This window comes from Nipponia nippon, unplaced genomic scaffold (assembly GCF_047370975.1).
Source record: "Nipponia nippon isolate SJK-2023a ecotype South Korea unplaced genomic scaffold, ASM4737097v1 scaffold_21, whole genome shotgun sequence".
In the NCBI taxonomy this organism is placed as follows: domain Eukaryota; kingdom Metazoa; phylum Chordata; class Aves; order Pelecaniformes; family Threskiornithidae; genus Nipponia; species Nipponia nippon.
In genome coordinates, this window is record NW_028262338.1 from 1,067,704 (window position 1) to 1,093,966 (window position 26,263).

At 55.1% G+C, this 26,263-nt stretch overlaps 1 protein-coding gene and 1 pseudogene across 1 annotated transcript; both read left to right on the forward strand.

The window, feature by feature from the left end:
* The first annotated feature begins 5,788 nt into the window (after nt 1-5,788).
* Nucleotides 5,789-9,135, forward strand: LOC148055507 (protocadherin alpha-5-like). The gene is made up of 2 exons (XM_087759941.1): nt 5,789-8,266; nt 9,097-9,135. Exons 1-2 carry the CDS (start codon nt 5,789-5,791, stop codon nt 9,133-9,135), a joined length of 2,517 nt encoding a protein of 838 aa, XP_087616067.1.
* Nucleotides 9,136-18,082: 8,947 nt separating this feature from the next.
* On the forward strand, nt 18,083-21,616 carry LOC148055508 (protocadherin alpha-6-like; annotated as a pseudogene).
* The last annotated feature ends 4,647 nt before the right edge of the window (nt 21,617-26,263 follow it).

The following is a 26,263-nucleotide window of genomic DNA, read 5'->3' on the forward strand; positions in this document are numbered from 1 at the left end:
ATGAGGTTGGCCACCTCGCAAAGAGGGATGTAGACAAAGCAGAGATGTTTAGTGCCTTCTTTGCCTCTGCCTTTAACACCGATGATGGGCCCTGGGACCGCCGGAGCCCTGTGTTGGAAGAGCGTGACTGGGGGGATGCTGAACTCCCAGCCAACCCTGAACTCGTTTGAGACTTGGTGCTTCAGCTGGAGAGACTTGAGTCTATGGAGCCCAATGGGATTCATCCCAGGGTACTGAAAGAGCTGGCCGATGTTATTGCGGGACCTCTCTCCATTCTTTTTCAATGGTCTTGGGAGCCTGGAGAGGTGCCAGTCAACTGGAAGCTGGCAACTGTTGTTGCAATTTTCAGGAAGGGTAAGAAGGAAACCCCTTGTAATTAGAGGCGTGTCAGTCTCACTTCAGTGCCTGGTAACATTATGGGGAAGGTTATTCTGGGAGTTCCTGAAAACCACTTGAGGGAGACTGCAGTCCTTGGTCATAGCCAGCACGGGTTCACGAGGGGAAAGTCCTCTTTAACTGACTTAACTTCCCTTTATGACAAGGTCACCCATGTAGCTGAGCAAGGGAAGGCAGTAGATGTGGGGTTTTTTTGAATTTTAGCAAAGCTTTTGGTACTGTCTCTGACAGTATCCTTCTGGATGAAATGTCCAGCATACAGCTGTCATACTGCTTGTCGTAAGACGAGTCCATAATACGTTGGGAGAGCAATGGGTGACAGGTTGGGGTCAAAGAGTTACAGTAAATGGGGTTACATCAGGCTGGCGGCCAGTCACCAGCGGGGTTCTGCAGGGCTCGATTTTAGGGCCAGAGCTCTTTAATGTTTTTATAAATGATCTGGATGTGGGAGTCGAATGTACATTAAGTAAGTTTGCTGACGATACTGAACTAGGAGGAGCTGTGGACTCCCTCGAAGGTAGAGGGGCCTTAGAGAGAGATCTGGGTAGGCTAGAGAGCTGGGCAATCACCAGCCCAATGAAATTTAACAAGAGCAAGTGCTGGGTACTGCACCTGGGACGGGGTAATCCTGGTTGTACATAGAAATTGGTGGATGAGAGGCTGGAGAGCAGCTCTGTGGAAAGATAGCTGTGGGTTTGGGTTGATGGCAAGTTGAATATGAGTCAACAGTGTGCCCTGGCAGTCAAAGGGACCAACCGTGTCATGGGGTGCATCAAGCACAGCATAGGTAGCTGGTCGAGGGAGGTGATTGTCCCACTCTACACTGCAGTCGTGCGTCCCCACCTCGAGTACTATGTGCAGTTTTGGCGCTTGAATGTAACAAGAACATCAAACTATTAGAGTGTGTCCAGGGTGACCAAGATGGTGAAAGGTCTTGAGGAGAAGACTTACGTGGAGCGTCTGAGGTGACTTGGTGTGTTCAGCTTGGAGAAGAGAAGGCTGAGGGGTGACCTCATCGCAGTGTACAATTTCCTCAAGAGGGGCCGCAGAGGGGGAGGTGCTGATCTCCTGTCTCTGGTGACCAGCGATAGGACATGAGGAAACGGAATGAAGCTGCGTCAGGGGCAGTTCAGCTAGGACAGTAGGAAAAGGTTGTTCACTGAGAGGGTGGTCAGTCACTGGACCGGGCTCCCCAGGGCCGTGGTCACAGCACCAAGCCTGTCAGAGCTGAAGGAGTGGACTGCAAAACGGTTTCAAAATTTTGGCAGAACATGAGCCATTTTTTTACTATGCAGCAACCCCAGAAATTTCTGATCATGTTAAGGGAAAATGTCCTCTAAAACCAATTCTCCTATCCTGAAAAGGTGTCTTTTCTGAAGAAGCAACCAGTGGTGCTACAGGTAAGTTGCTCGTACCTAAAGTGGATGTGTTTGAGAGACAGATGTACTTTTGTTCCTGTTTAGTCGAGGTATCTTCATGCTGGATCGACCGACTGTTGCCTGGATTGTAATGCCTGTAGGACTGGAGCATCAAAGCACGACTGCCTGCTGTTGTTCTTTTCCTGCTGCTTCCAGGCACAGCGTGAGTGGGTGGCAGCAAGGACAGATGGAGGAGGGAGCACAATCTGTTTCACGGGATGGGTGTGCTGGGAGTCAAGGGGGTGTTCTGAGTGAAAATGTTGTGGTGTTACCCTCATGGCTTTTGTTTGGCTGTGTGACAGGTGGATCATGCAAACGAGCGAGAGGTATTCTGTGGGGACTAATGCCCCTGTGTTGTTCTAGCAGTGCATGCCTCCCATGAAAGCCTTTATGGAGGATTGTCATGCTGGTCTGTGATGGGTTTGATTTCCCTTAAGAAAGACTCCCCCGAGTTGTTTGGACTCTTTGTAGCCTGCTTGCGCAGATGTCCAAGTAGCTGGGGCTTGGGCTTGTGTTTTGGAGGGTGGTGGATTCTGTTCTGGTGTAGCAGAGATGTTCTTTGCCATATGATTGCCTTGCTGTGTTATTTGTTGGGTCCTTGGGAGGACTGGAGGCTGAAGAGTGTGGTCTTCTTCCAGAAGGAGAGGGTTGGGGAGGTGGACAGGGGCAGTCTGTCTGTCTTGGGTAAGCCAGAGGAAAGCAGGAAGGTTTTTACTCATCTGGAGGGATGGAAGGTGGGAGGGACGAGGAATGAGAGCTCTTTGCAGAGGGCATGTCCGTGCTTCATGTCGAGCATGTTGTAGACATGTAGAGAATCTTTTGGTAAAGGGGAAAAAGCAAAGAAGAGACAAGGATGGAAGCAGAAGAGAAGGGAAGACAAGGGTAGGTGAGTGCAGAGCAAATCAAAAAAGGAAGCGAAGGGCAAGAAGTAAGAAAGAAAAAAAGATGACAGGAAGAGAAAGGAAGAGATGAAAGAAAAAGGAAAGAAGCAGCAAAGAAGCAGGAAATAAAAAGAGGAAGGAACGAAAGGGGAAGGAAGATGGAAAAGAAGGACTGTATTCAAGGAAGACACACGCACGTCTATGGGTCTGGATGGGATCCACGCAAAGGTACTGAGGGAGCTGGCGGAAGTGCTCACCAAGCCACTTTCCATCATTTACAAGCAGTCCTGTCTAACCAGGGAGGTCCCAGTTGAGTGGAGGTTAGCAGATGTGATGCCCATCTACAGGGAGAGCCAGAAGGATGATCTGGGGAACTGCAGGCCTGTCAGTCTGACCTTGGTGCCAGGGAAGGTTATGGAACAGATCATCCTGAATGCCATCACGTGGCACATATGGGACAGCCAAGTGATCAAGCCCGGGCAGCATGGGTTTATGAAAGGCAGGTCCTGCTTGACCAACCTGAACTCCTTCTAGGACAAGGTGACCCACTTAGTGGATGAGGAAAAGACTGTGGATGTTGTCTACCTGGACTTTATTAAGGCCTTTGCCACTGTTTCCCACAGCATTCTCCTGGAGGAACTGGCTGCTCATGGCTCGGACGGGCGTAGTCTTCTTTGGGTGAAAAACTGGCTGGATGGCCGGGCACAAAGAGTGGTGGTGAATGAAGTTAAATCCAGTTGGTGGCTGGTCACAAGTGATGTTCCCCAGGGCTCAGTATGGGGGCCAGTTCTGTTTAATATCTTTATCAATGATCTGGATGAGTGGATCGAGTGCACCCTCAGTAAGTTTGCAGACAACACTGGGCGGGAGTGTTGATCTGCTTGAGGGCAGGAAGGCTCTACAGAGGGATTTGAATAGGGTGGATTGATGGGCCGAGGCCAACTGTATGAGGTTCAACAAGACTAAGTGCTGGGTCCTGCACTTGGGTCACAACAACCCCATGGCATGCTATAGGCTTGGGGAAGAGTGGCTGGAGAGCTGCCTGGTGGAAAAGGGCCTGGGGGTGTTGGTCAACAGCCGGCTGAATGTGAGCCAGCAACGTGCCCAGGTGGCCAAGAGGGCCAATAGCATCCTGGCTTGTATCAGGAATAGTGTGGCCAGCATGGCTAGGAAAGTGATCATCCCTTTGTGTTCGGCACTGGTGAAACCACACCTTGAATCCTGTGTTCAGTTTTGGGCCCGTCACTACAAGACAGACGTTGAGGTGCTGGAGCATGTTCAAAGAAGGGTAATGAAGCTGGTGAAGGGTCTAGAGCACAAGTCTTAGGAGGAGTGGCTGAGGGAAGTGGGGTTGTTTAGCCTGGAGAAAAGGAGGCTGAGGGGAGACCTTATCGCTCTCTACAACTGAGCTGAAAAGGAGGTTGTAGTGAGGTGGGTGTTGGTCTCTTTTCCTAAGTAAGAAGCAAAAGGACAAGAAGAACTGGCCTCAAGCTGTGCCAGGGGAGGTTTAGATTGGATATTGGGAAAAATTTCTTCACGGAAAGGGTAGTGAGGCCCTGGAAGAGGCTGCCCAGGGAAGTGGTGGCGTCCCCATGTGTGGCGGTATTTGGAAGATGTGTAGATGTGGTGCTTAGGGACATGTTTTAGTGGTGGACTTGGCAGTGCTAGGTTAACGGTTGGGCTTGATCATCTTAAAGGTTTTTTCCAACCTAAACGATTCTATATTCTATGATTCTATGAAAAAGCAAGGAAGGAGGGAATAAAGAAGGACGAGAAAAGAAGGAAGGGACCATAGAGGAGATAACCAGGATGCACTGATGTTATCTGTACACGCTGAATGTAGTTGAGGATTTCAGCATCCTCGGTACCGTGCAAGGCTTGATGAAAAGTAGTGAGGAAGAGGAATGAGAGGTCTTGCCAGAGGGCGTGTCCGTGCTTCGTGATGAGAGTGAGGTAGTGATATAGAAAAGATGTTGGTAAAGGAGACAAGGAAGAGGCAAAGAGGGTGGCAGAAGGGGAGGGAAGGACAGGGAACAGAGGAGACGGAGGAAGAGGAGAAAGCAGAGAAGGAAGGAAGGAAGAAATAACAGTGAGAAAGAAAAGCTAGCAAGAACGAAGCAAGCAGTAGAGACGAAGAGGATAAAGAAAAGAAACGATAAATGAGTATCCTAGCATGCACGGATGCTATGACTGTTCACAGAGAGGTGTTGAGGGAGAGAAAGGAAGAAAGAATAGGAAGAAAGGGAGAAAGGAAGAAAGAATAGGAAGGAAGGAACGAATGAAGGAAGGCAAAAAGGAACGAGTGAATGAACGGACGATAGACGAGATTACGAGAACACACCGACCTTACCTCTAGACGCAGAACGGAGTTGGTCCCTAACAGCCTCCCCCGTGGTCAGAGCACCGCGCTCCGGCGCTGATGGCCCGTAATTAGCGCTGATGGCTCCATCTGTGATGGTCTCCGCCGCAGCGCTGGAGGCGAGTGGTGAGCTGGGAGCGGGGGTAAAGCAGAGAGAAGGGTGGAAAGCGAAGGGAAAGGGGAGGGAAGACTCGGGGACGGCAGGGCAAGAAGGAAACGGAGATGGAAGAGAAGAATGAAGAAGGAGAAGGAGGAAAAAGAAGAAAGCCGAGGGAGAAGAAGGAAGAGAAGACAGCAGAAAAAGAAGAAAAAAAAGTAGGCAAGAGAAAGGAAGACAGAATAAGGAAGAAGGATAGAAACGACTAAGAAGAGGTAACTGAATGCAAGAAAGAAGAAGAAAAGAAGGAAGAGAGAGGGAGAAGGAAAGAGCAAAGGAGGGAGGAAAAAGAAAGAAGCAAACGAAAGAGGGAAACGTAAGGAAGAGGCGGCAGAGGAGATGACCGTGACGGGGCCGGAGTGGCGGGCGATGGTGGGGAGCGTGTGCGGCGGCGGAGCAGCACACGGTGTCGCTGCAGGCTCAGAAACGTCGGCGGAGCGGCGAGGCGGCTCCGCCCCGGTGCGGCGGAGAGCCCGGCTGTGAGCGCGGGGGGGCGGCGCGGGGCGGGCAGGAGAGGCGGTGCGTCCGTGCGGCGGCGGGGAGCCGTGCGGGGCCCGGGCGGGCGGCGGCGGCGGCGATGGGCGCGTGGTGGGTGCCCGTGGTGCGGGTGCTGGTGCTGCAGGCGGCGTGGGCGCTGGGCGGCGGGCAGGTGCGGTACTCGGTGCCGGAGGAGGCGGAAGCCGGGACGGTGGTGGGGCGGCTGGCGCAGGACCTGGGCCTGGAGGCGGGCGATGCGGAGGCGCGGCGGCTGCGGCTGGTGTCGCAGGGCCGTCGGGCGAGCGTGGAGGTGAGCGGGGCGAGCGGGGCGCTGGTGGTGAGCTCGCGGCTGGACCGGGAGGAGCTGTGCGGGAAGAGCGCGCCGTGCGCCCTGCGGCTGGAGGTGCTGGTGGAGCGGCCGCTGCGCGTCTTCCACGTGGAGCTGGAGGTCACCGACATCAACGACAACGCCCCGCTCTTCCCCGCCGCCCGGAAAAACCTCAGCATCGCAGAATTCACCACGCTGCCGGGGTCTCGGTTCCCGCTGGAGGGCGCGTCGGATGCAGATATCGGAGCCAACGCGCAGCTCTCCTATGCACTCAGCCCCAGCGAGCATTTCGGTCTGGAGTTTGAAAAATCGGATGAGCGAAATACTGTACCCGATCTTGTTTTAACGAAATCTCTGGACCGCGAGACGGTTCCTGTGCACCGTTTGTTGCTGACGGCGAGTGACGGTGGCCGGCCGTCGCTGTCGGGCACGATGGAGCTGGTGATCTCGGTGCTGGACGCGAACGACAACGCGCCCCAGTTCAACCAGTCGGTGTATAAAGTGCAGCTGCCGGAGAGCGCTGCAGAGGGGACGCTGGTGGCGCGGGTGAACGCCACGGATCCGGACGAAGGAATTAACAGCGAGGTGACCTACACGGCGACCAACTTTTTTCCCCTGAGCGGAAGAGATGTGATTAGCGTCAATCAGAAGACGGGGGAGATCCGTCTCACGGGCTCCCTGGACTTCGAGGAAGTCAGTATATTTGATTTTCGTATTGAAGCGAGAGACAAAGGGACGCCCCCGCTGTCGGGTCACTGCAAGGTGGTGGTGGAGGTGGTGGACGTGAACGACAACGCGCCGGAGGTGTGGGTGACGTCGCTGTCGGTGCCGGTGCCGGAGGACGCGGCGGTGGGGACGGTGGTGGCGCTGCTGAGCGTGTCGGACCGGGACTCGGGGGCGAACGGGCGGGTGCGGTGCGCGGTGTGGCCGGCGGCGCCGTTCGGTCTGGTGGCGACGTTCGCGGGCTCGTACTCGCTGGTGCTGCGGGAGGCGCTGGACCGGGAGCGCGTGTCGGAGTACGAGGTGGAGGTGCGGGCGGAGGACGGCGGGGCGCCGCCGCTGCGCGCCAGCCGCGGGGTGCGGGTGCCGGTGTCGGACGTGAACGACAACGCGCCGGCGTTCGCGCAGGCCGTGTACACGGTGCTGGCGCGGGAGAACAACGCGGCGGGCGCGGAGCTGGCGCGGCTGTGGGCGCGGGACCCGGACGAGGCGGGCAACGGGCGCGTGAGCTACTCGGTGGCGGAGGGCGGCGGCGGGGGCGCGGCGGCGGGCGGGGGGTGGCGGCCGGCGTCGAGCTACGTGGCGGTGGACGCGGAGAGCGGGCGGCTGTGGGCGCTGCAGCCCCTGGACTACGAGGAGGTGCAGGTGCTGCAGTTCGAGGTGCGTGCGGTGGACGCGGGGGAGCCGGCGCTGTGCGGCAACGCCACGGTGCAGCTCTTCGTGGTGGACGAGAACGACAACGCGCCGGCGCTGCTGCCGCCTGCGGGCGGCGGGCCGGGGCCCGGGGCGGCGGGCTCGGCGGCGGCGGGGCCGGGCTCGGGGGCGCTGTGGGCGTGGGCGGCGTGGGGGGCGCCGGCGGGGCAGGTGGTGGCGAAGATCCGCGCGGTGGACGCGGACGCGGGCTACAACGCGTGGCTGCGCTACGAGCTGTGGGAGCCGCGGGGGAAGGGCCCGTTCCGCGTGGGGCTGTACAGCGGCGAGGTGAGCACGGCGCGGGCGCTGGAGGAGGCGGACGGCCCGCGGCAGAGGCTGGTGATCGTGGTGCGGGACCACGGGGAGCCGTCGCGCTCGGCCACGGCCACGCTGAGCGTGTCGCTGGTGGAGGGCGCCGAGGCGGCGCTGGCGGCCGCGGGCTCCTCGTCGTCGTCGTCGTCGCCGGGGGCGGGGGCGGGGCTGCGTCCGGCGTCGGGCGCGGAGGGCGGCGCGGCGGCGGCGGCGGCGGCGGCGACGAACGTGTGGCTGGTGGTGGCCATCTGCGCGGTGTCGAGCGTGTTCGTGCTGGCGGTGGTGCTGTACGGGGCGTCGCGGTGGTCGCCGCGGGCGGGCGTGCTGTCGGGGCCCGGGCCGGCGACGCTGGTGTGCGCCAGCGAAGTGGGGAGCTGGTCGTACTCGCAGCGCCAGAGCCGGAGCCTGTGCGTGGCGGACGGCGCGGGCAAGAGCGACCTGATGGTTTTCAGCCCCAACTTCCCGCCGCCGCCGGGCGCCGCGGCGAAGGAGACGCAGCCGGAGCCGCCCGCTCTCCTGGACACGGTCAGTGGCCCTCCCTTTCTCGCCTCTCGCCCCCTCCTCCCCCTTCTCTCCGCTCTCGCCCTGCTCGCCCTGCTCGCCGTCGCCCTGGGGAGGCGCTGTTGGGAGGCGGGCTGGGCGCCCGGGGCCTGGGGGCGGTGGGTGCTTGGCGGGTGCTTAAGGCTGTTACTGGGACCTTTGCATCTGCCCTCGCGTCCTTGCCGGAGCGCCTCGGCTCTTGGTTTTGGGGGGGAGAAAAAGGAAGGGTATTGCCGCCCCCAGCAGCGGTTACTGTCCGCAGCTGAGGGTTGCTGTTCTGGGTGTGAGTTGAATAAAATCACTGCAGATTGCGACGAGAGGTTGCAGAACACCAGCTTTGCAGATGCTGTTGCTTGCTGGTGTGTAGCGTTTCCACCCGAGCTTGCTGAAGGAGTGCAGGACACGCAGGCTGTGGTGGTGATCGTCCTCCCCATGCACAGGAATTATTTCCTGCCTTGTTACCGTTTCTGAGTGCTGACTGTGCTGGTATCAGATGTGGTTTCCTGTGGAAAACTCTGTCCTCCTCTTTGATTCTCCTCTGCAAGAGACATGATGGAAGGTGACAATTGGGACTCCAGGGATTTCTCTCCCCGTGGTCTCTTTTCTTCATTCTAATTCATTCTAATTCATTCTAATTCATTCTAATTCTAATTCATTATGAAAGCAGAGAAGACAACACAGAACTTTCCCATGTTCTTTTCCAAGTATGTTGTTACTGTAGTTCGTAGTATCAAGTGTTCAGGGAGAGGAGTGTGACCCAAAGTAGGTGTCAGAAATGGGGATTTTCTTCCCCCCTACCCGCGCTTCCCCCCTAGGAAGGGGGGCTAGGCTTCCATTCCTGGCTGGAGAAATGACGTGATGTGATGTATGCTGGGCCTGTTTTGATAGTCTTTCAGTAGTTGTATCAGCATTGACAGCCTTATGGCAGCCCCGGAAACCTTCTTTTTAAAAAACCCCAAATTGTCCTGCACTTTAGATCTCATCCATGACAGTTGCTGTGGTCATCAACATTTGGGTTGTTCTCTCACAGACGGAAATCAATGCCCATCGCCATTAGAGCTATCCTGACACCATCTCCACAAATAGGTGTGTAACGTTGCAGGTGAGTAACGCAGCTGCCAGCTGTGTAACATTTCCATCTGAGATAGCTGAAGCATTGCAAAACATGAAGGGCCAACTACGGAGAGTCTGCTCAACACAGTGCATATGATACCATCTGTATGTTTCTTATGGTGCTCTCATTGCTGGGAATGGTCTGCAAGAGCTGGCGTGAGCCCTGAGGTGGGAAGGGGAACTGTGGCATGTCACAGAGGTGAATGTGGCAGTGTCACTGAGTAGGGCCTGGCCATGTCCTGATGTGAATGTTGACCTTGAGCAGTGGGAAGACTTGTCTGAGGGAGGTAGAAATCCTTGGGTAGATCATGGGCCATGTTGTAAGAAAAGAAGGATGGGAGATGATGTGCTTGCCGTGGGAATGCATGTTGCAGAGTGGGGAATGGCGGGTGCCTAGAGGAAAGCATGAGGCAGGATGGGCAGAGAGTGTTCTTTTGCAGGATCCTTCCTAGGCTCCCAAGGGTCTGGAGCTGGAGGCCTTCTGGATGTTGAGATAGGGTGTGGTATTGAAACGCCCACAGTGTCTTTTGAGGTTATGAATATCTCCCACCAGAGACAGTCCCTTGTGCTGCTGCCTGCCTGATGTAAGGAATGTGTTGGTAAGAGGGGGTGAGATGCAGACTGCTGAATAGTGTCTGATGAACCTTTTTGCTCCTGTCTAGGGAAAGGTGTTGTGGGAGGGTAGTGCTTCAATCTGCTGTCCCTGTGTAGTGGTGGGCATCTGTAGCAGCTTCCACAGCCGTTGATCTTGCCGTGATGGTTCCTTCTTCCTCCTCAGGCAGGATTTGTAAGGGGCCAGGAGGGGGTGGGTGTCATCTTTGTGCTCTTGACTTCCCCTCCTTGTGCACTTGCACAGTCGGCCGCAGTACAGATGCTGTGCCTGCTTGTCATGCTTTACTCATTTGGTTTCGTGCACGTACACACCAAACCCTCCAGCCCAGCCCAGCTCTGGTTTTCCATGGTACCAATTCTCTCGCCCAGTTAATATCGTGATTGTGCTTACGTTTCAGCATTTAGTGGTGTTCTGTCGAAGAATGAAATCTGTGCGGAGCAGGATGCGAGCGGTCACAGCTCTAGAGACAGAATGCTTACGAACTCTACTGTGCAGCTGTGTGGTGTTTCCATCTGAGATTGCTGCAAAGGCAAGAGCACTGAGGGTGAAGTTCACGCAGGTGGGAAGAGCCTGCCAGACGCTGTGTGGCTTTGCAGCCTTCCATATGTTCTTTGTGCAAATGATGAGGGAAGGTGAGGATGCGCGAGGACCTGGGTCGTGCTCAGTGCAGGGTTTTAATGCTGGGGCATGTTGTTGGGGTTGAGCACTGTCTGGGTATTGTGGCAGTGATCCTGCTTGTGGTACCGAGTAGGGCCTGGGCATGTGTGTCAAGGGGAGGGTGAGTTTGATTGGGGAAGAGTCTTGTCTGATGGAAACGGCGATGTCGAACACGCAGGGCTGCTTGCCCGGGATCCTCTCAGGACGTTCAGAAGTTGTGCATATCCTCACGCTCTTGTGTTCTCCATGGTACTACTGCTAGTGAAGATCACTGCCATATGTGTCTTAAGGTACTTGTTTTGGATGTGGAATGTTGTTGGTCAAGCAGAAGCTTTTTGAAATTTGGTCATGCTGTGAGCCTTCTTTGAGCCTTTCTTGTTCTTCTCTGTGATCTGGGTCTTGGTAGGGAGGGGAAGAAGTGGTCTCCGTATTCAGGCTGTTGGCAAAGCTTGCGTTTCAATAGAGTGGGATGGGATCCTTTGGTTTTCTTCTCTCTTCTCACCAAACTTGCCCACCCTTTTTGTTTTTTTTTTTTTTTCCTCTCTCACATTGGCAATGTGTTGTTAACAGCGGATGAGATACAGACTGCTGAACTTTGGCATCTGTCAGGTGTCAGACGTTTCTGGGGGTTTCCCATAATTGTGTGGGAAGGTTTTTTCATTCTCCTGAGCTGAGGCTGATGTTGAGAGAGTGTCCTTAGCTTTCAAGCCTCCCTTCTGCTTCCCCTTTGGTAGAAGTGCCTAAGGGAGCACTACACACTGTGCAGGGTTTTCAAGGCTTTTGCGGATCCTGAGTAATGTTTTTCTATCTAGTATCCCCCGAAATCTGTCATCATGTTAAGGGACAATGTCCCTTAAAACCAATTCTGCTGTTCTGGAAGTTATTCTTTTTCAGAAGACGACACCAGTGATGCTACAGGTAAGTCACACATTAAAGAGGGTGTGTTTGAGAGGCTGATGAACTTTTGTTCCTGTTCAATTGCGGCATCTTCATGTTGAATCGACCGCCTGTTGCCTGGATTGTAATGCCTGTAGGTGTGGAGCAGCAAAGCTCCACTGCCTGCTGTTGTTGCTTCCCTGCTGCTTGCAGGCGCAGGGTGAGCAGGTGGCAGCAAGGACAGAGGGAGGAGGGACCGCAGTCCATTTCTTTGAGTGGTTGTGTTGGGCATCGAGGAGATGTTCTCAGTGAAAATGTCATGGTCTTACCTTGATGGCTTTTGTTTGGCTGTGTGATGCGTGGATCACACTAAGGAAGGAGAGGTATTCCATGGGGACTAAATCCCTTGGGTAACAGGGTTCTTGCGGCACTGTTTGTGCTTGCGATTCAGCGTGCAGGTGAAACTGAGTCAGGAAGACTAGCTCTTCCTCAAGGTGTATGAAGAGTGCTCAGGAGCTGTGGTTGCCCCCTGCTTTTTCAGCCTTCATGGAGGATTGTTGTGCTGGTCTGTGATGGGTTTGAGCTCGCGAATGAGAGAGTCCCCTGTGTTGTTTGGACTCTTTGGAGCCTGTTTGCACAGATGTCCAAGTACCTGGGGCTTGGGCTCGTGTTTCGCTTCAAGCTGGCCAGCACTGTGAAGGACAACCAGAAGGGGCACTTTTAAATATGTTAACAGCAAAAGGAGGGTCAGAGAGAACATTGGTGTGTTACTTGATGAGGTTGGCCACCTCGCAAAGAGGGATGTAGACAAAGCAGAGATGTTTAGTGCCTTCTTTGCCTCTGCCTTTAACACCGATGATGGGCCCTGGGACCGCCGGAGCCCTGTGTTGGAAGAGCGTGACTGGGGGGATGCTGAACTCCCAGCCAACCCTGAACTCGTTTGAGACTTGGTGCTTCAGCTGGAGAGACTTGAGTCTATGGAGCCCAATGGGATTCATCCCAGGGTACTGAAAGAGCTGGCCGATGTTATTGCGGGACCTCTCTCCATTCTTTTTCAATGGTCTTGGGAGCCTGGAGAGGTGCCAGTCAACTGGAAGCTGGCAACTGTTGTTGCAATTTTCAGGAAGGGTAAGAAGGAAACCCCTTGTAATTAGAGGCGTGTCAGTCTCACTTCAGTGCCTGGTAACATTATGGGGAAGGTTATTCTGGGAGTTCCTGAAAACCACTTGAGGGAGACTGCAGTCCTTGGTCATAGCCAGCACGGGTTCACGAGGGGAAAGTCCTCTTTAACTGACTTAACTTCCCTTTATGACAAGGTCACCCATGTAGCTGAGCAAGGGAAGGCAGTAGATGTGGGGTTTTTTTGAATTTTAGCAAAGCTTTTGGTACTGTCTCTGACAGTATCCTTCTGGATGAAATGTCCAGCATACAGCTGTCATACTGCTTGTCGTAAGACGAGTCCATAATACGTTGGGAGAGCAATGGGTGACAGGTTGGGGTCAAAGAGTTACAGTAAATGGGGTTACATCAGGCTGGCGGCCAGTCACCAGCGGGGTTCTGCAGGGCTCGATTTTAGGGCCAGAGCTCTTTAATGTTTTTATAAATGATCTGGATGTGGGAGTCGAATGTACATTAAGTAAGTTTGCTGACGATACTGAACTAGGAGGAGCTGTGGACTCCCTCGAAGGTAGAGGGGCCTTAGAGAGAGATCTGGGTAGGCTAGAGAGCTGGGCAATCACCAGCCCAATGAAATTTAACAAGAGCAAGTGCTGGGTACTGCACCTGGGACGGGGTAATCCTGGTTGTACATAGAAATTGGTGGATGAGAGGCTGGAGAGCAGCTCTGTGGAAAGATAGCTGTGGGTTTGGGTTGATGGCAAGTTGAATATGAGTCAACAGTGTGCCCTGGCAGTCAAAGGGACCAACCGTGTCATGGGGTGCATCAAGCACAGCATAGGTAGCTGGTCGAGGGAGGTGATTGTCCCACTCTACACTGCAGTCGTGCGTCCCCACCTCGAGTACTATGTGCAGTTTTGGCGCTTGAATATAACAAGAACATCAAACTATTAGAGTGTGTCCAGAGTAGGGTGACCAAGATGATGAAAGGTCTTGAGGAGAAGACTTATGTGGAGCGTCTGAGGTGACTTGGTGTGTTCAGCTTGGAGAAGAGAAGGCTGAGGGGTGACCTCATCGCAGTGTACAATTTCCTCAAGAGGGGCCGCAGAGGGGGAGGTGCTGATCTCCTGTCTCTGGTGACCAGCGATAGGACATGAGGAAACGGAATGAAGCTGCGTCAGGGGCAGTTCAGCTAGGACAGTAGGAAAAGGTTGTTCACTGAGAGGGTGGTCAGTCACTGGACCGGGCTCCCCAGGGCCGTGGTCACAGCACCAAGCCTGTCAGAGCTGAAGGAGTGGACTGCAAAACGGTTTCAAAATTTTGGCAGAACATGAGCCATTTTTTTACTATGCAGCAACCCCAGAAATTTCTGATCATGTTAAGGGAAAATGTCCTCTAAAACCAATTCTCCTATCCTGAAAAGGTGTCTTTTCTGAAGAAGCAACCAGTGGTGCTACAGGTAAGTTGCTCGTACCTAAAGTGGATGTGTTTGAGAGACAGATGTACTTTTGTTCCTGTTTAGTCGAGGTATCTTCATGCTGGATCGACCGACTGTTGCCTGGATTGTAATGCCTGTAGGACTGGAGCATCAAAGCACGACTGCCTGCTGTTGTTCTTTTCCTGCTGCTTCCAGGCACAGCGTGAGTGGGTGGCAGCAAGGACAGATGGAGGAGGGAGCACAATCTGTTTCACGGGATGGGTGTGCTGGGAGTCAAGGGGGTGTTCTGAGTGAAAATGTTGTGGTGTTACCCTCATGGCTTTTGTTTGGCTGTGTGACAGGTGGATCATGCAAACGAGCGAGAGGTATTCTGTGGGGACTAATGCCCCTGTGTTGTTCTAGCAGTGCATGCCTCCCATGAAAGCCTTTATGGAGGATTGTCATGCTGGTCTGTGATGGGTTTGATTTCCCTTAAGAAAGACTCCCCCGAGTTGTTTGGACTCTTTGTAGCCTGCTTGCGCAGATGTCCAAGTAGCTGGGGCTTGGGCTTGTGTTTTGGAGGGTGGTGGATTCTGTTCTGGTGTAGCAGAGATGTTCTTTGCCATATGATTGCCTTGCTGTGTTATTTGTTGGGTCCTTGGGAGGACTGGAGGCTGAAGAGTGTGGTCTTCTTCCAGAAGGAGAGGGTTGGGGAGGTGGACAGGGGCAGTCTGTCTGTCTTGGGTAAGCCAGAGGAAAGCAGGAAGGTTTTTACTCATCTGGAGGGATGGAAGGTGGGAGGGACGAGGAATGAGAGCTCTTTGCAGAGGGCATGTCCGTGCTTCATGTCGAGCATGTTGTAGACATGTAGAGAATCTTTTGGTAAAGGGGAAAAAGCAAAGAAGAGACAAGGATGGAAGCAGAAGAGAAGGGAAGACAAGGGTAGGTGAGTGCAGAGCAAATCAAAAAAGGAAGCGAAGGGCAAGAAGTAAGAAAGAAAAAAAGATGACAGGAAGAGAAAGGAAGAGATGAAAGAAAAAGGAAAGAAGCAGCAAAGAAGCAGGAAATAAAAAGAGGAAGGAACGAAAGGGGAAGGAAGATGGAAAAGAAGGACTGTATTCAAGGAAGACACACGCACGTCTATGGGTCTGGATGGGATCCACGCAAAGGTACTGAGGGAGCTGGCGGAAGTGCTCACCAAGCCACTTTCCATCATTTACAAGCAGTCCTGTCTAACCAGGGAGGTCCCAGTTGAGTGGAGGTTAGCAGATGTGATGCCCATCTACAGGGAGAGCCAGAAGGATGATCTGGGGAACTGCAGGCCTGTCAGTCTGACCTTGGTGCCAGGGAAGGTTATGGAACAGATCATCCTGAATGCCATCACGTGGCACATATGGGACAGCCAAGTGATCAAGCCCGGGCAGCATGGGTTTATGAAAGGCAGGTCCTGCTTGACCAACCTGAACTCCTTCTAGGACAAGGTGACCCACTTAGTGGATGAGGAAAAGACTGTGGATGTTGTCTACCTGGACTTTATTAAGGCCTTTGCCACTGTTTCCCACAGCATTCTCCTGGAGGAACTGGCTGCTCATGGCTCGGACGGGCGTAGTCTTCTTTGGGTGAAAAACTGGCTGGATGGCCGGGCACAAAGAGTGGTGGTGAATGAAGTTAAATCCAGTTGGTGGCTGGTCACAAGTGATGTTCCCCAGGGCTCAGTATGGGGGCCAGTTCTGTTTAATATCTTTATCAATGATCTGGATGAGTGGATCGAGTGCACCCTCAGTAAGTTTGCAGACAACACTGGGCGGGAGTGTTGATCTGCTTGAGGGCAGGAAGGCTCTACAGAGGGATTTGAATAGGGTGGATTGATGGGCCGAGGCCAACTGTATGAGGTTCAACAAGACTAAGTGCTGGGTCCTGCACTTGGGTCACAACAACCCCATGGCATGCTATAGGCTTGGGGAAGAGTGGCTGGAGAGCTGCCTGGTGGAAAAGGGCCTGGGGGTGTTGGTCAACAGCCGGCTGAATGTGAGCCAGCAACGTGCCCAGGTGGCCAAGAGGGCCAATAGCATCCTGGCTTGTATCAGGAATAGTGTGGCCAGCATGGCTAGGAAAGTGATCATCCCTTTGTGTTCGGCACTGGTGAAACCACACCTTGAATCCTGTGTTCAGTTTTGGGCCCGTCACTACAAGACAGACGTTGAGGTGCTGGAGCATGTTCAAAGAAGGGTAATGAAGCTGGTGAAGGGTCTAGAGCACAAGTCTTAGGAGGAGTGGCTGAGGGAAGTGGGGTTGTTTAGCCTGGAGAAAAGGAGGCTGAGGGGAGACCTTATCGCTCTCTACAACTGAGCTGAAAAGGAGGTTGTAGTGAGGTGGGTGTTGGTCTCTTTTCCTAAGTAAGAAGCAAAAGGACAAGAAGAACTGGCCTCAAGCTGTGCCAGGGGAGGTTTAGATTGGATATTGGGAAAAATTTCTTCACGGAAAGGGTAGTGAGGCCCTGGAAGAGGCTGCCCAGGGAAGTGGTGGCGTCCCCATGTGTGGCGGTATTTGGAAGATGTGTAGATGTGGTGCTTAGGGACATGTTTTAGTGGTGGACTTAGCAGTGCTAGGTTAACGGTTGGGCTTGATCATCTTAAAGGTTTTTTCCAACCTAAACGATTCTATATTCTATGATTCTATGAAAAAGCAAGGAAGGAGGGAATAAAGAAGGACGAGAAAAGAAGGAAGGGACCATAGAGGAGATAACCAGGATGCACTGATGTTATCTGTACACGCTGAATGTAGTTGAGGATTTCAGCATCCTCGGTACCGTGCAAGGCTTGATGAAAAGTAGTGAGGAAGAGGAATGAGAGGTCTTGCCAGAGGGCGTGTCCGTGCTTCGTGATGAGAATGAGGTAGTGATATAGAAAAGATGTTGGTAAAGGAGACAAGGAAGAGGCAAAGAGGGTGGCAGAAGGGGAGGGAAGGACAGGGAACAGACGAGACAGAGGAAGAGGAGAAAGCAGAGAAGGAAGGAAGGAAGAAATAACAGTGAGAAAGAAAAGCTAGCAAGAACGAAGCGAGCAGTAGAGACGAAGAGGATAAAGAAAAGAAACGATAAATGAGTATCCTAGCATGCACGGATGCTATGACTGTTCACAGAGAGGTGTTGAGGGAGAGAAAGGAAGAAAGAATAGGAAGAAAGGGAGAAAGGAAGAAAGAATAGGAAGGAAGGAACGAATGAAGGAAGGCAAAAAGGAACGAGTGAATGAACGGACGATAGACGGGATTACGAGAACACACCGACCTTACCTCTAGACGCAGAACGGTGTTGGTCCCTAACAGCCTCCCCCGTGGTCAGAGCACCGCGCTCCGGCGCTGATGGCCCGTAATTAGCGCTGATGGCTCCATCTGTGATGGTCTCCGCCGCAGCGTTGGAGGCGAGTGGTGAGCTGGGAGCGGGGGTAAAGCAGAGAGAAGGGTGGAAAGTGAAGGGAAAGGGGAGGGAAGACTCGGGGACGGCGGGGCAAGAACGAAAAGAAGAAAGAAGAGAAGAAAGCAGAAAGATAAGGAGGAAAGTGAAGAAGGCCGACAGAGAAGAAGGAAGAGCAGACAATAGAAAAAGAAGATAAAAAAGTAGGCAAGAGAAAGGAAGACAGAATAAGGAAGAAGGAAACGCAGACGGAAAGAAAGGAATCTGTGCAAGCAAACAGCAAGCAAGAAAACAAGTAAGGATAGGGGTGGGAGAGGAAAAGAAGCAAACGAAAGAGGGAAACGTAAGGAAGAGGCGGCAGAGGAGATGACCGTGACGGGGCCGTAGTGGCGGGCGATGGTGGGGAGCGTGTGCGGCGGCGGAGCAGCACACGGTGTCGCTGCAGGCTCAGAAACGTCGGCGGAGCGGCGAGGCGGCTCCGCCCCGGTGCGGCGGAGAGCCCGGCTGTGAGCGCGGGGGGGCGGCGCGGGGCGGGCAGGAGAGGCGGTGCGTCCGTGCGGCGGCGGGGAGCCGTGCGGGGCCCGGGCGGGCGGCGGCGGCGATGGGCGCGTGGTGGGTGCCCGTGGTGCGGGTGCTGGTGCTGCAGGCGGCGTGGGCGCTGGGCGGCGGGCAGGTGCGGTACTCGGTGCCGGAGGAGGCGGAGGCCGGGACGGTGGTGGGGCGGCTGGCGCAGGACCTGGGCCTGGAGGCGGGCGATGCGGAGGCGCGGCGGCTGCGGCTGGTGTCGCAGGGCCGTCGGGCGAGCGTGGAGGTGAGCGGGGCGAGCGGGGCGCTGGTGGTGAGCTCGCGGCTGGACCGGGAGGAGCTGTGCGGGAAGAGCGCGCCGTGCGCCCTGCGGCTGGAGGTGCTGGTGGAGCGGCCGCTGCGCGTCTTCCACGTGGAGCTGGAGGTCACCGACATCAACGACAACGCCCCGCTCTTCCCCGCCGCCCGGAAAAACCTCAGCATCGCGGAACTGTCGCTACCGGGGTCTCGGTTCCCGCTGGAGGGCGCGTCGGATGCAGATATCGGAGCCAACGCGCAGCTCTCCTATGCACTCAGCCCCGGCGAGCATTTCGGTTTGGAAGTAAAATCCAAACACGAAAACAAAAAGTCACTAGTCCTCGTGTTAAAGAAACCGCTGGACCGCGAGACTGTTCCTGTGCACCATTTGTTGCTGACGGCGAGTGACGGTGGCCGGCCGTCGCTGTCGGGCACGATGGAGCTGGTGATCTCGGTGCTGGACGTCAACGACAATGCGCCCCAGTTCAACCAGTCGGTGTACAACGTGTTCCTGCCTGAAGACGCCTTAGAGGGTTCGGTAGAGCTCGGGACTCTGAGCTCAAGTGCCACGGATTTGGACGAATTTATGGAGAAGTGATTTATGAAATTGATACTGTTGTTCCTCCCTCGGCCTCAGATGTATTCAGCATCGATGCGAAAAGCGGTGAGGTCAGACTGACGGGAAATTAGACTTTGAGAAATTAACGTTCTACGACGTACACGTTAAGGCGAAAGATAAGGGGACGCCCCCGCTGTCGGGTCACTGCAAGGTGGTGGTGGAGGTGGTGGACGTGAACGACAACGCGCCGGAGGTGTGGGTGACGTCGCTGTCGGTGCCGGTGCCGGAGGACGCGGCGGTGGGGACGGTGGTGGCGCTGCTGAGCGTGTCGGACCGGGACTCGGGGGCGAACGGGCGGGTGCGGTGCGCGGTGTGGCCGGCGGCGCCGTTCGGTCTGGTGGCGACGTTCGCGGGCTCGTACTCGCTGGTGCTGCGGGAGGCGCTGGACCGGGAGCGCGTGTCGGAGTACGAGGTGGAGGTGCGGGCGGAGGACGGCGGGGCGCCGCCGCTGCGCGCCAGCCGCGGGGTGCGGGTGCCGGTGTCGGACGTGAACGACAACGCGCCGGCGTTCGCGCAGGCCGTGTACACGGTGCTGGCGCGGGAGAACAACGCGGCGGGCGCGGAGCTGGCGCGGCTGTGGGCGCGGGACCCGGACGAGGCGGGCAACGGGCGCGTGAGCTACTCGGTGGCGGAGGGCGGCGGCGGGGGCGCGGCGGCGGGCGGGGGTGGCGGCCGGCGTCGAGCTACGTGGCGGTGGACGCGGAGAGCGGGCGGCTGTGGGCGCTGCAGCCCCTGGACTACGAGGAGGTGCAGGTGCTGCAGTTCGAGGTGCGTGCGGTGGACGCGGGGGAGCCGGCGCTGTGCGGCAACGCCACGGTGCAGCTCTTCGTGGTGGACGAGAACGACAACGCGCCGGCGCTGCTGCCGCCTGCGGGCGGCGGGCCGGGGCCCGGGGCGGCGGGCTCGGCGGCGGCGGGGCCGGGCTCGGGGGCGCTGTGGGCGTGGGCGGCGTGGGGGGCGCCGGCGGGGCAGGTGGTGGCGAAGATCCGCGCGGTGGACGCGGACGCGGGCTACAACGCGTGGCTGCGCTACGAGCTGTGGGAGCCGCGGGGGAAGGGCCCGTTCCGCGTGGGGCTGTACAGCGGCGAGGTGAGCACGGCGCGGGCGCTGGAGGAGGCGGACGGCCCGCGGCAGAGGCTGGTGATCGTGGTGCGGGACCACGGGGAGCCGTCGCGCTCGGCCACGGCCACGCTGAGCGTGTCGCTGGTGGAGGGCGCCGAGGCGGCGCTGGCGGCCGCGGGCTCCTCGTCGTCGTCGTCGTCGCCGGGGGCGGGGGCGGGGCTGCGTCCGGCGTCGGGCGCGGAGGGCGGCGCGGCGGCGGCGGCGGCGGCGGCGACGAACGTGTGGCTGGTGGTGGCCATCTGCGCGGTGTCGAGCGTGTTCGTGCTGGCGGTGGTGCTGTACGGGGCGTCGCGGTGGTCGCCGCGGGCGGGCGTGCTGTCGGGGCCCGGGCCGGCGACGCTGGTGTGCGCCAGCGAAGTGGGGAGCTGGTCGTACTCGCAGCGCCAGAGCCGGAGCCTGTGCGTGGCGGACGGCGCGGGCAAGAGCGACCTGATGGTTTTCAGCCCCAACTTCCCGCCGCCGCCGGGCGCCGCGGCGAAGGAGACGCAGCCGGAGCCGCCCGCTCTCCTGGACACGGTCAGTGGCCCTCCCTTTCTCGCCTCTCGCCCCCTCCTCCCCCTTCTCTCCGCTCTCGCCCTGCTCGCCCTGCTCGCCGTCGCCCTGGGGAGGCGCTGTTGGGAGGCGGGCTGGGCGCCCGGGGCCTGGGGGCGGTGGGTGCTTGGCGAGTGCTTAAGGCTGTTACTGGGACCTTTGCATCTGCCCTCGCGTCCTTGCCGGAGCGCCTCGGCTCTTGGTTTTGGGGGGGGAGAAAAAGGAAGGGTATTGCCGCCCCCAGCAGCGGTTACTGTCCGCAGCTGAGGGTTGCTGTTCTGGGTGTGAGTTGAATAAAATCACTGCAGATTGCGACGAGAGGTTGCAGAACACCAGCTTTGCAGATGCTGTTGCTTGCTGGTGTGTAGCGTTTCCACCCGAGCTTGCTGAAGGAGTGCAGGACACGCAGGCTGTGGTGGTGATCGTCCTCCCCATGCACAGGAATTATTTCCTGCCTTGTTACCATTTCTGAGTGCTGACTGTGCTGGTATCAGATGTGGTTTCCTGTGTAAAACTCTGTCCTCCTCTTCGATTCTCCTCTGCAAGAGACGTGATGGAAGGTGACAATTGGGACTCCAGGGATTTCTCTCCCCGTGGTCTCATTTCTTTCATTCTAATTCATTCTAATTCTGATTCATTATGAAAGCAGAGAAGACAACACAGAACTTTCCCATGTTCTTTTCCAAGTATGTTGTTACTGTAGTTCGTAGTATCAAGTGTTCAGGGAGAGGAGTGTGACCCAAAGTAGGTGTCAGAAATGGGGATTTTCTTCCCCCCTACCCGCGCTTCCCCCCAAGCCATCTTCTAGGCTTCCATTCCTGGCTGGAGAAATGACGTGATGGGATGTATGCTGGGCCTGTTTTGATAGTCTTTCAGTAGTTGTATCAGCATTGACAGCCTTATGGCAGCCCTGGAAACCTTCTTTTTAAAAAACCCCAAATTGTCCTGCACTTTAGATCTCATCCATGACAGTTGCTGTGGTCATCAACATTTGGGTTGTTCTCTCACAGACGGAAATCAATGCCCATCGCCATTAGAGCTATCCTGACACCATCTCCACAAATAGGTGTGTAACATTGCAGGTGAGTAACGCAGCTGCCAGCTGTGTAACATTTCCATCTGAGATAGCTGAAGCATTGCAAAACATGAAGGGCCAACTACGGAGAGTCTGCTCAACACAGTGCATATGATACCATCTGTATGTTTCTTATGGTGCTCTCATTGCTGGGAATGGTCTGCAAGAGCTGGCGTGAGCCCTGAGGTGGGAAGGGGAACTGTGGCATGTCACAGAGGTGAATGTGGCAGTGTCACTGAGTAGGGCCTGGCCATGTCCTGATGTGAATGTTGACCTTGAGCAGTGGGAAGACTTGTCTGAGGGAGGTAGAAATCCTTGGGTAGATCATGGGCCATGTTGTAAGAAAAGAAGGATGGGAGATGATGTGCTTGCCGTGGGAATGCATGTTGCAGAGTGGGGAATGGCGGGTGCCTAGAGGAAAGCATGAGGCAGGATGGGCAGAGAGTGTTCTTTTGCAGGATCCTTCCTAGGCTCCCAAGGGTCTGGAGCTGGAGGCCTTCTGGATGTTGAGATAGGGTGTGGTATTGAAACGCCCACAGTGTCTTTTGAGGTTATGAATATCTCCCACCAGAGACAGTCCCTTGTGCTGCTGCCTGCCTGATGTAAGGAATGTGTTGGTAAGAGGGGGTGAGATGCAGACTGCTGAATAGTGTCTGATGAACCTTTTTGCTCCTGTCTAGGGAAAGGTGTTGTGGGAGGGTAGTGCTTCAATCTGCTGTCCCTGTGTAGTGGTGGGCATCTGTAGCAGCTTCCACAGCCGTTGATCTTGCCGTGATGGTTCCTTCTTCCTCCTCAGGCAGGATTTGTAAGGGGCCAGGAGGGGGTGGGTGTCATCTTTGTGCTCTTGACTTCCCCTCCTTGTGCACTTGCACAGTCGGCCGCAGTACAGATGCTGTGCCTGCTTGTCATGCTTTACTCATTTGGTTTCGTGCACGTACGCACCAAACCCTCCAGCCCAGCCCAGCTCTGGTTTTCCATGGTACCAATTCTCTCGCCCAGTTAATATCGTGATTGTGCTTACGTTTCAGCATTTAGTGGTGTTCTGTCGAAGAATGAAATCTGTGCGGAGCAGGATGCGAGCGGTCACAGCTCTAGAGACAGAATGCTTACGAACTCTACTGTGCAGCTGTGTGGTGTTTCCATCTGAGATTGCTGCAAAGGGAAGAGCATTGAGGGTGAAGTTCACACAGGTGGGAAGAGCCTGCCAGACGCTGTGTGGCTTTGCAGCCTTCCATATGTTCTTTGTGCAAATGATGAGGGAAGCTGAGGATGTACAAAGGCCTGGGTCGTGCTCAGTGCAGGGTTTTATTGTTGGGGCATGTTGTTGGGGTTGAGCAGTGTCTGGGTATTGTGGGATTGATCCTGCTTGTGGTACCGAGTAGGGCCTGGGCATGTGTGTCAAGGGGAGGGTGAGTTTGATTGGGGAAGAGTCTTGTCTGATGGAAACGGAGATGTCGAACATAGTCTGTGTCACTGGGAAAGGACTGGAGAATGTCTGCTTAGCTGTGGAGATGCCATTTCCCATGGTGCAGGATAGAGGATGCCAGTAGAAAACCTTGAGAAGAGCCCTGGCACGCCAGGCTGCTTGCCTGGTGTCCTCTCAGGACCTCCAGAAGTTGTGCATATCCTCACGCTCTTGTGTTCTCCATGGTACTACTGCTAGTGAAGATCACTGCCATATGTGTCTTAAGGTACTTGTTTTGGATGTGGAATGTTGTTGGTCAAGCAGAAGCTTTTTGAAATTTGGTCATGCTGTGAGCCTTCTTTGAGCCTTCCTTGTTCTTCTCTGTGATCTGGGTCTTGGTAGGGAGGGGAAGAAGTGGTCTCCGTATTCAGGCTGTTGGCAAAGCTTGCGTTTCAATAGAGTGGGATGGGATCCTTTGGTTTTCATCTCTCCTCTCACCAAACTTGCCCACCCTTTTTGGTTTTTTTTTTTCCTCTCTCACATTGGCAATGTGTTGTTAACAGTGGATGAGATACAGACTGCTGAACTTTGGCATCTGTCAGGTGTCAGACGTTTCTGGGGGTTTCCCATGATTGTGTGGGAATGTTTTCTCAATTCTCCTGAGCTTAGGCTGATGTTGAGAGAGTGTCCTTAGCTTTCAAGCCTCCCTTCTGCTTCCCCTTTGGTAGAAGTGCCTAAGGGAGCAGTACACACAGTCCAGGGTTTTCAGTGCTTTTGCGGATCCTGAGTAATGTTTTTCTATCTAGTATCCCCCGAAATCTGTCATCATGTTAAGGGACAATGTCCCTTAAAACCAATTCTGCTGTTCTGGAAGTTATTCTTTTTCAGAAGACGACACCAGTGATGCTACAGGTAAGTCACACATTAAAGAGGATGTGTTTGAGAGGCTGATGAACTTTTGTTCCTGTTCAATTGCGGCATCTTCATGTTGAATCAACCGCCTGTTGCCTGGATTGTAATGCCTGTAGGTGTGGACCATCAAAGCACCGCTGCCTGCTGTCGTTGCTTCCCTGCTGCTTGCAGGCGAGGGTGAGCAGGTGGCAGCAAGGACAGGTGTCCTTTCTAATGCCTTTCTTGGAGTAAATATGTTCTCAGTGAAAATGCTGTGGTGTTGCCTTGGTGGCTTTTGCTTGGCTTTATGATGGGTGGCTCATAGTAAAGAGAGAGGTATTCCATGGGGCCTGAGGTACTTGGTGTGTTGTTCTGACCGTGCATGCCTGCGTGAAAGGAGAAGCAAGTGCTTGCCATTCAGCGTGCAGGTGGAAAATGAGTCAGGAAAATAGCTCTTCCTCAAGGTATATGAAGAGCGCTCAGGAGCTGTGGTTGCCCCGTGCTTTTTCAGCCTTTGTGGAGGATTGTCGTGCTGGGCTGCGATGGGTCTGAGTTCCCAATGAGACACTCCCCTGTGTTGTTTGGACTCTTTGGAGCCTGCTTGCACAGATGTCCAAGTCCCTGGGCCTTGGGCTTGTGTTGCAGAGGGTGGTGGATTCTGTTCCGCTGTAGCGGAGGTGTTTGTTGCCATTTGATTGCCTTGCTGTGTTATTTGCTGGTTCCTTGAGAGGACTGGGGGCTGAAGAGTGTGGCCTTCACCCTGAAGGGAGGGGAAGTTGCAGGTGCATGGATGGGAGGAAAGCAGGAAGGTTGTTCCCTGTCCAGAGAGATGGAAGGTGGTAGGGAAGAGGAATGAGAGTTCTTGCCAAATGGCACGTCCGTGCTTCTTGGTGAGCATGGTGGTGACCTTTTAAAACCATCTTCGTAAAGGAGAAAATGAACAGAGATACAAGGATGGAAGCAGAAGAGAAGGGGAGGCAAAGAAGGGGCATAGAGGGGCAAGGAAAAAAAGGAAGAGAGGAAAGAAGAGCAAAGAGAAAGGAAAAAGGAAAGAAGGAGGAGAGAAAAAAAGAAGGAAAGGAAGGAATCTTTGCAAGTAAGAATCAAAGAAGAAAGCAAGCGGGAAGGAAGAGATGTTTGAGGCTGTTACCAGGATGAACTGACTTCATCTCAACAGGCTGAATGGAGTTGAGGACCTCAGCAACCTCAGTAGTCAGGGATGCTGTGCAAGTCTTGATGAAAAGGGATGAGGAGGAGGAAGGAGAGGTCTTGCCAATGGGCATGTCCATGCTTCGTTGCAAGCATGGTTTGGACATTTGGAAATCAGTTTGGAAAAGGAAAAAAAGGACTGGAGAGACAAGGATGGAAAGAGAAGAGGAGGGGAGGAAAGAAAAGGACAGGGAAGAGGAGGAAAGAAAAGGACAGGGAAGAGAAGGAAAGAGAAGACAAAAGGAAAGAGAAGAAGGAAAGAGAAGGGTTAGAGGGAAAAAATAGAGGAAAAAAGAGAATAGCAGAGAAGAATGAAGAAGGCAAGGAAAAAGAAATCAATTAAGGAAGAAAGCAAGAAAGAAGAGCAAGGAAGGAAAGGAGAGACGATAGAGAAGACGACCAGCCCGCACCGACTTTACCTCTAGACGCTGAACGGAGCTGGTCCCTTACAGCCTCCCCCACGGTCAGAGCACCGCGCTCCGGCGCTGATGGCCCGTAATTAGCGCTGATGGCTCCGTCTTTGATGGTCGCCGCCGCGGCGTTGGAGGCGAGTGGTGAGCTGGGAGCGGGGGTAAAGCAGAGAGAAGGGTGGAAAGCGAAGGGAAAGGGGAGTAGAGACTCGGGGACGGCAGGGCAAGAAGGAAACGGAGATGGAAGAGAAGAAAGAGAAGGAAGAGAAGAAAGAAGGAAGAGAAGAAAAATAGAAGGAAAGAAAGGAAGAAGGATAGAAACGACTAAGAAGAGGTAACTGAATGAAGAAAGAAGGAGAAAAGAAGGAAGAGAGAGGGAGAAGGAAAGAGCAAAGGAGGGAGGAAAAAGAAAGAAGCAAACGAAAGAGGGAAACGTAAGGAAGAGGCGGCAGAGGAGATGACCGTGACGGGGCCGGAGTGGCGGGCGATGGTGGGGAGCGTGTGCGGCGGCGGAGCAGCACACGGTGTCGCTGCAGGCTCAGAAACGTCGGCGGAGCGGCGAGGCGGCTCCGCCCCGGTGCGGCGGAGAGCCCGGCTGTGAGCGCGGGGGGGCGGCGCGGGGCGGGCAGGAGAGGCGGTGCGTCCGTGCGGCGGCGGGGAGCCGTGCGGGGCCCGGGCGGGCGGCGGCGGCGGC

Excerpts from the sequence above, each read along its gene's own strand:
- LOC148055507 (XM_087759941.1), top strand. The coding sequence starts at position 5,789 with ATGGGCGCGTGGTGGGTGCCCGTGGTGCGGGTGCTGGTGCTGCAGGCG. Across the intron at positions 8,267-9,096 it reads CGCCCGCTCTCCTGGACACG|GAAGGGGGGCTAGGCTTCCA; the intron begins GTCAGTGGCCCT and ends CTTCCCCCCTAG.